The following is an 8,314-nucleotide window of genomic DNA, read 5'->3' as shown; positions in this document are numbered from 1 at the left end:
TTGAAGACTGGACACAATGTACATTTAGGTGAGAGAAGAGAGCATATTTATTGTATTTTTGCAACAAATCTAGTTATCTAATACTCCGTCCACGTCTCAGTTGCAAATAGATATTTTCTAGAGGGTGGTTAAAACTTAAAACTCAAAGTACCCGTTTTAAACGATACAAATACAAAAGTTTTGTAGGCCATAAAAAGTGAACTGCTTTGCCCCACCCTTATTATTGATAAGGCAACAAGAAAGAGTACTCACTGAGTAATCACAATTCAACTGTACATTTAGTTGTATTAGTTTTGGAAAATAACAAATCATAATCAAATAGAACAACAAAAAAAAAAAAAGATATAAAGTCAGAAAGTCACTTGTGACCTTTTCCCATGGCGTTGCTAGATTCTCATGTGTTGATGGGGATAGTTAGACTGATCTTTTTATCTGCTCTTTTTGTTGGCACTATCGTAAGCTCGGAATCGCAATGCCGGAATTTCGAATCCATCATCAGTTTCGGCGATTCAATTGCCGACACCGGGAACTTGCTCGGTCTCTCGGACCGAAACAATCTTCCTATGAGCGCGTTTCCACCGTACGGAGAAACTTTCTTCCACCACCCAACCGGTCGTTTCTCCGATGGCCACCTCATCATTGACTTCATTGGTACTTCTAATCCTTAGTTCCTTTATGTGGTAGTCTGTGTTTTTAACTCTCGGAAGAGTCAAAGAAAACAAAACCTTGTGGTAGAAAAGAATCTTGTTAAGGTAGTAATAGAGATCTAAGGGCTCTTTTTTCGTTTTCCTTTTTGTCTTATGTAAACTCTGGTTCTGTTTTCTTGTTTTGGCTTAGGTTCTTGTAAAGTTAGTGTTTCTTCTGTAAATTATTTCTATGTTTATCTTTTTTTTCTTTTTTCTTGAAGTGCAAGTTAACAATGTAAACCGTTAAGTGATGCTCCAATTTTTTTATTTACAGCTGAATTTTTGGGGCTTCCTTATGTGCCTCCTTACTTCGGATCTAAAAATGAAAACTTTGAGAAAGGAGTTAATTTTGCTGTAGCCTCAGCAACGGCATTGGAAAGTTCTTTTCTCGAGGAGAGAGGATACCATTGTCCTCACAACATCAGTTTAGGAGTTCAGCTTAAGATCTTCAAGGAGAGTTTACCAAATCTATGTGGTTTGCCATCAGGTAGTGAACTAAGATCGACTTTAGTGGAGTCATTATTATGTATTTGTTTTTCATTAAGAGGTTTGAGTTCACTTGTATTTGTTCTTAGATTGTAGAGATATGATTCGAAATGCTTTGATTCTCATGGGAGAGATTGGAGCGAATGATTATAATTTCCCATTCTTCGAAAGCAGACCCTTTGATGAGGTCAAAGAGCTAGTTCCGTTTGTGATTAGTAATATTTCTTCTGCCATTACGGTAACAGTTTTAATAGGATTCTTGATATGCTAGCCACAATAATGAGTAAAACATATTTGATTAATTAGGTTTTTAAAAACTATGTTTGTTGCTTTGGGACTGTGTTGAATCCAGGAGTTGATTGGTATGGGGGGAAGAACATTTCTGGTGCCTGGAGGGTTCCCTATTGGATGCTCAGTAGCATATTTGACATTATATCAAACATCAAACATGGAAGAATATGATCCTTTAACAGGATGTTTGAAATGGCCGAACAAGTTTGGAGAATACCACAGCGAGCAGCTTCAGGTAGAACTCAAGAGACTCAGGAAGCTCAACCCTCATGTCAACATCATATATGCTGATTACTACAATGCTTCCTTGAGCCTTGGCCAAGAACCAGCCAAATACAGTTAGCCTTCTTCATTCCTCTACTAAATCTCCGCAACCAATTTACTGATTTGGTATTAACTGAGTTTCCAAATCAATGATATTTTCAGGATTCATAAATGGAACCTTGTCCGCTTGTTGCGGTGTAGGAAAACCGTACAACTTCAGCTTTAGTCAAAGTTGTGGAAGTGTAGGAGTGGAATCTTGTAACAATCCTTCAAAGTACGTAGCCTGGGATGGCATTCATATGACTGAGGCTGCACATAAGTTGATGGCCGATGGATTACTCAAAGGACCATATGCGACCCCTCCTTTCAATTGGTCATGCCTCAGCTCCAAAATAAAGAACAAGAACTCATTAGAAAACACAATATTATTTGATGAGTAGTTGACGCAAGTTTGTCTCAAAATTTATAATCTGTTCTTAAATCATTCGAGTACTATTCGTTTAGAGTTAAATCACAAAAATTAATAAATTTATTATCAAATTTAATTTTGGTTTTATATGTATGAAATACTTTAAACTTGGATTAACTATAAACAAAGGGAGTATGGTCTAAGTATGTTTGTGTTCACCTTTGTAACATTGTGTTGTTGTCTGATGGAGGGTAGTTCAAGTGTTACTAACTAAATCATGTGATGTATTTTAGAAAGATCAAAGTCATCCTACAAAATAACTCCGTGGTCCACTAATCGAGAAGAAATGACCCTTGCTGTAATCATCCACTTCCTAGCAATCAATTAAATTTACGATTCGATCATCATTGGTTTAAGAAATCCCACTTTTCCATATTATTTTACTGATATCATAACATATAACAATTGAGATCAAGCTTTGGAAGTAAAATACTCGTTTAAAGAGAGATTATTGTTAGACGAGGCAAGTGATCTAAAAGAACTAACTCTTTAAGAATAATTTGATATCCAAGAATGAGAGATTTCGGTACAATAGAGAGAAAGAGAGAGAAATTTTTCTTTTGATAAATTTGAAACGATTTGACGGCTTTTTTTTTAAATAAATAAATAATAATAATAATATAAGTATTAATAATTAGAGGGGTATTCAAATGAGATTTTGGAGAATTTGATGGAATTCAAAAATTTTTGGATTTTGATAATTTTTAGAATATTTTGGTGGATTTGTTAGTTTTTCAATTTTAAAAAAGGAAAAATAGTTTGTGATTTGGTTAGATTTTAAAGAAATATATTGGATAATTTTAAGAGATTTTTTATGATGAGAATGACATTGCAGATTTTCATAAACCTCGAGACATTTTCATACGCACAACAACTTGGTGTTAATAATACTCTTGACAAATCTCCTCAGCTTGCCTCGTATGTTCTTACAGTTCTTTGTTTTCTATATCTATTGTTATTAGTGATCATAGGAACTGGACTTATTTGGTCACGTTACAGTATTGTAATCACTCTGATATGTTTACTGCAACTCATGTTCATGTCATAACTGTGCATGTTTGCTGTATTGAATTACCCCTCTTAGTAACAGAGGCATAACTGTGTTTTTAATAGTGTCAATATATATACAAAGTGTTCATAGGAACTGGACTTTAATTGTATATCATCATTCTCTGTTTTCAATTAGTGTGTGGTGCAAAAAGTGCGATAAAAAGGCGATTTGGCGAAAACCTAATACCCTTTTGCCGCCTTCGGTTTGGCCTCACGCTGCCGTCGAGAAACTCTCCTTCCTCTCTCCTCTTCCTTTCTAATTTCAATGGCGACCAAGGATCCCCCGGATCCCCCAATAATAATGCCAAATCTGAACCTCGCTCAATCGCTCATCCCAAGTTCAGAGACTTCTGATTTGGCAGTGACTACTGCGGTGCAAGGGACTTAAGGTCCAGTATCGGAACCAAATCTTAACCCTCCTGTAGAGAAAGTTGTAACTCCACCAGTCATTGACGATACGACCCTACAATGGGCAGCTCGTTTCAATCCAAGCCTGCACAATCTTACCAAGGCGGTCCAACCAACAGTAACGGAGGATGGAACACCTAGGGTCCGTGCACCAGCTTGTGTTGTTTTGAAATCATCGGACACTTAGAAGGACCACATAGTGGCTCACTTCCATGGCACCCCTCCATCAGCCGGAAATTTTTTTGTGGATTTGAATCCCATTTGGGGTAAGGACAGTCGCATTAACATTAGGATGCTCCCTAATGGACTGGTCCTAATCTACATTCCCTCGGCTGCAACTCGTAAATGGATAATTGAGGTTGGGTGTTGGCAAGCCGGGAATTGCTTATTCACGGTAACGGCTTGGTCTCCAACAGCAACGCTCACTCCGGTCAAACTAGTTTCTCTTCCAATTTGGGTAATTCTAAAGGACGTTCCACCTCAAATATATTTGCTACCGGGCTTAAGCACAATAGCGTCAGGAATAGGAGAACCATTGCACACGGAGAAACATCAGCTACCTCCTATCTCTGTGGACACTCAAATAAAAGTGGAGATCCTGCTAAAGAAGGTACTTCCTCAATCAGTGCTTGTAGAGGATGATGATGGAAATGAGGTACGTGTATGGATTGAATATCCTCGACTACCACCTAAATGCGATTACTGTGGAGAGTTCGGGCACTTATACCATCGTTGTCCTGCTGCACCTGCAACCAACAACAAGACTCCAAACATTGAGCAGAGGACTCACAGTGCAACCATCCCCTCCACAAGTAAGGGAGAGGAGACAGCTACTAAGGTACCTATGGTCAATCCCGTGGTGGAGAAACCTGAAGTGGCAGATAAAGGAACTCCTCCACCATCCGCAAAAGACTCATCGGAACTTGTTGACCTAAACAGGACTAAATCAGTGCCTCTTGCACAGTCAACTGTTTACATAGACTCACCTCCACCTAAGATTACCAATGAATGGAAGATTGTTAAGCGCAGATCAAACTCTCCAAAGAAGAAGGGAAGTATAAAAAGGGACACAGACGGATCGGTTAAGGAGCCCAACCATGGGAAGAGAAAAGGGGGAGGGACTGCAGTTGAAAGCTTGTTAGGACCTTCAAAGTACCTCGAAGTTAACCAAGTCAAAGCCGTTCCGGGGATGCCTCACAAATCAGGGAAAGCTCCTAAGAGTGGGAAGAACGCCAACAGTGGTCGACCACCTATCAAGGGTCGATCCAACCTACGTCCTTGAAAGCCTAGCTTTCATCTTTTTGCACACCGATGGTGATGAATAAGTTTTTTTGTGATAATATATGTGGGCTAAATACCACTCAAAGACAGCAGGAGCTCAAAAGTTGGGTACTGTCTAAAAGACCTCAGTTAGGAGGCATTTTGGAAATGCATGTTCAGGAAGCAAATGCGGATTTTATTATGGCAACTACCTTCCCTTGTTGGCGTTATGACTTCAATTATTCTTCTCAAGCAAGGATGGAAGAATTTGGCTTATATGGGATCCCTCTATCAAGGTATTCATTTATAAGAAGACAGTTCAGGTGGTTTGCTGTGGTGTGTTTGATCCTTCAACAAACCAATCCTACACTGTCTCCATTATATATGCTCGGAACAACTTGGTTGATAGACGCGAACTGTGGGAGTCTTTGGAGGAAACACACAATTATAGCAGTCAGCGGAACTATCCTTGGATTCTTCTTGGAGATTTCAACCAAATACTGCATGCTCAAGATCACTATTCACTCTATCCTTCCTCTCTACCGCTTCAAGGTATGGCTGAATTCCAGAATTGTATTGACAACTGTGAATTAGTGGAGATGGCTAGTAGAGGAAATGCTCATACTTGGTACAATGGACAAGGTTCCAATCCAATAACCCGCAAGCTGGATAGAGTACTGACTAATGAAGCTTGGGACACTCAGTTTCCGCAGTCAAACGCCTTGTTCAATGCACCAGGGGGATCAGACCACACTCCTATTCTTGTCAACCTCTCTTGTGCACTGATAGAAGAAGTGTTCCATTCAAATTATACTCCTTCTTCACTACACATCCCGACTACGAGAATTTGCTGGATGCTGCTTGGTCCCAAGAGGTTTTACGAGGCTCAGCTATGTTTGCTCTATGCCAAAAGCTAAAAGCGGTCAAGATCGGTTGCAAGTCTTTAAACAGAAGATGCTTTAGCAACATACAAACATGCAAAATGTGATTCTATCAGCTCCAACACAAGCTATGTTCTTAGAGGAGAATGAACTAAGGAAGCAATGGTTATTCTTATCGTCGGTTGAGGAGTCTTTCCTGAAGCAGAAGTCAAGAATCATATGGTATGCGGAAGGGGACTTTAACACCAGCTTTTTCCATTAGTCCGTTAAAGCTCATCAGTCAAGGAAAAAGATCTGTTCTCTCATAAATGACAACAATGAAAGGATCTCAGACAAGGCACAGCTTAAGGTCACGATAGAGGACTACTACAAGCAACTTCTAGGCACTAAAAACGAATCAGTCCAACCATTATCAGTGGAGGAAATTAAAGACTTAACCCCTTACAGATGTGAAGATTTTTTGGCCACTCAATTGAAGTCAATCCCTACGCCGGAGGAGGTAACTACAACTCTCTTCTCCCTTCCCAGAAATAAGGCACCTGGACCCGATGGATTTACAGCGGATTTCTTTGTTAATGCTTGGAGAAAGGTGGGACCATGTGTAATTGAGGCGGTCTGGGAATTCTTCATCACTGGAAAACTTCTTAAGCAGGTTAATGCCACCATTTTGGCTCTAATCCCTAAAAAGGTGACCTCAGAGAAGCTTGGTGAGTTCAGACCAGTGTCTTGTTGCAACACATTATATAAGATAATTTCCCGCATCCTTGCCAAGAGACTCAAGCTTTTCACCAATCTGGCAGTACAGAGGAACCAATGTGCATTTATAAAAGGGAGGTTACTCTGTGAGAATGTTCTACTAGCAGTGGAGTTAGTCACCGATTTCAAGTAAACCGGACCTGTTACTAGAGGTTGTCTCCAAATCGATATCTCAAAGGCCTTTGACAACATTGACTAGGACTTCCTCATTAACATTCTCAAAGCCTATGATCTTCCTGAGGAGTTTGTGGAGTGGCTGACAACTTGCTTCGCCTCTCCTTCCTTTTCGGTTGCATTAAATGGAGAGCTTGTAGGTTATTTCCAAGGCAAAAAAGGGCTGAGACAAGGTGATTCTGTCTCCGCGCCATTGTTCACACTAGTCATGGACATTTTATCCAAGAAGTTGGATATTGCTGCTGGCCTAAACCAAATTAAACCTCATCCTCTATGTGTCGACCCACTCATTACGCACCTCAGCTTTGCGGATGACCTCCTTGTCTTCTTCGATGGCACAAAATCCTCACTGGTGGCAATTCTGGAGGTACTGGAGAGTTTTAAGGCAATTTCAGGTTTAGGGGTCAATCTCTCCAAATCATGTCTGTTCCTTGACGGTAATGACAGGAATGTTATAAGTGGAATTGCAGCTCGACAGGGAATATCACATGGAGCTTTACCTGTTCGTTACCTTGGAGTTCTGCTGATTACGCACAAACTCTCTCCGACAGACTATCAACTGCTTATAGATAAAGTCAAAGGAAGGATTTCAGGCTGGACTCATAGACATCTCTCCTTCGCAGGAAGACTACAATTGCTTAAATCAGTCATTAATAGCACCATCAACTTCTGGAATTCAATCTTTCTTCTTCCCAACAAGTGTCTTGAAGAGTTGGAGACTATCTACAGTTCCTTTTTGTGGAAGCGAGTGTTAGAATCAGCCCGAGGAGCCAAGGTTTCTTGGGAGATAGTCTGCTCTCCGAAATCATCAGGAGGTCTAGGACTAAAAAGACTCATCGATTGGAACAAGATCTTCGGCTTGAAGCTAATTTGGTTAATTTTCTCTCAAGCAGGTTCTCTTTGGGTTTTGTGGATCAAGAAATATTTGATAAGAGGAAAAAGCTTCTGGACTGCAGATTTTAGAAGCACAGGGAGTTGGATCTGGAGAAGGTTGGTAAAGTTCAGAGAAGTTGCTCGACCATTTATTCATTGTGAGATTGTCTCAGGAACTGGATCTCTTTTCTGGCATAACAATTGGACAGGACTCGGTCCGCTTATTGATGAGGTTGGAGAAACGGGACCCCGACTATCAGGTATAGGACTCCACTATAAGGTCTCTGAGGCTGTCTCCAACGGGGAATGGACGATAACATGGGGAAGGAATCCAGTTATCCATCTGCTCAGAACTTGTTTGATTGATCATCACACTCCAAATGATCCAGAGGGAAATGACATTTTCAGTTGGAAGCTCCCACAAGATCAACCTGGTAGATCATTCTCCTCAATGCAAACATGGAGGAGACCAGATCCTGCGGGTGGCACACACAAATTTGGTTCAAGGAAAACATTCCAAAGATGGCGTTTATGGCGTGGCTAACGGTTCTTGACAGGAAAACCACAGGAGACAGATTGAGGAGATGGAATTTACAGGTACCCTATACTTGTCTATTGTGCACTGCAGGAGAAGAGTCCAGAGACCATTTGTTCTTTAGTTGTCCTTACTCTAAAGTCTTATGGCTGGATTTATTCGCTCATCTCCTACCAAATAC

At 40.4% G+C, this 8,314-nt stretch overlaps 1 protein-coding gene across 1 annotated transcript; it reads left to right on the top strand.

Moving 5' to 3' along the window:
• LOC104777193 (GDSL esterase/lipase At1g31550-like) lies at nt 299-2,262 on the top strand. The gene is made up of 5 exons (XM_010501405.2): nt 299-651; nt 961-1,173; nt 1,262-1,410; nt 1,525-1,801; nt 1,890-2,262. The coding sequence occupies exons 1-5, from the start codon at nt 378-380 to the stop codon at nt 2,165-2,167; spliced, it is 1,191 nt and encodes a 396-aa protein (XP_010499707.1). The 5' UTR covers nt 299-377; the 3' UTR covers nt 2,168-2,262.

Source organism: Camelina sativa, chromosome 3 (assembly GCF_000633955.1).
Source record: "Camelina sativa cultivar DH55 chromosome 3, Cs, whole genome shotgun sequence".
Lineage (NCBI taxonomy): Eukaryota > Viridiplantae > Streptophyta > Magnoliopsida > Brassicales > Brassicaceae > Camelina > Camelina sativa.
Note: the sequence above shows the minus strand (reverse complement) of the source record. Positions and strands in the feature narration are given on the sequence as shown.

What these genes read in the sequence shown, in the direction of transcription:
- LOC104777193 (XM_010501405.2), top strand. Translation starts at nt 378, where the DNA reads ATGGCGTTGCTAGATTCTCATGTGTTGATGGGGATAGTTAGACTGATC. An exon ending in CCTCATCATTGACTTCATTG is followed by an intron (nt 652 to 960) that starts GTACTTCTAATC and finishes TTTTATTTACAG; the next exon opens with CTGAATTTTTGGGGCTTCCT. An exon ending in ATATTTCTTCTGCCATTACG is followed by an intron (nt 1,411 to 1,524) that starts GTAACAGTTTTA and finishes TGTTGAATCCAG; the next exon opens with GAGTTGATTGGTATGGGGGG.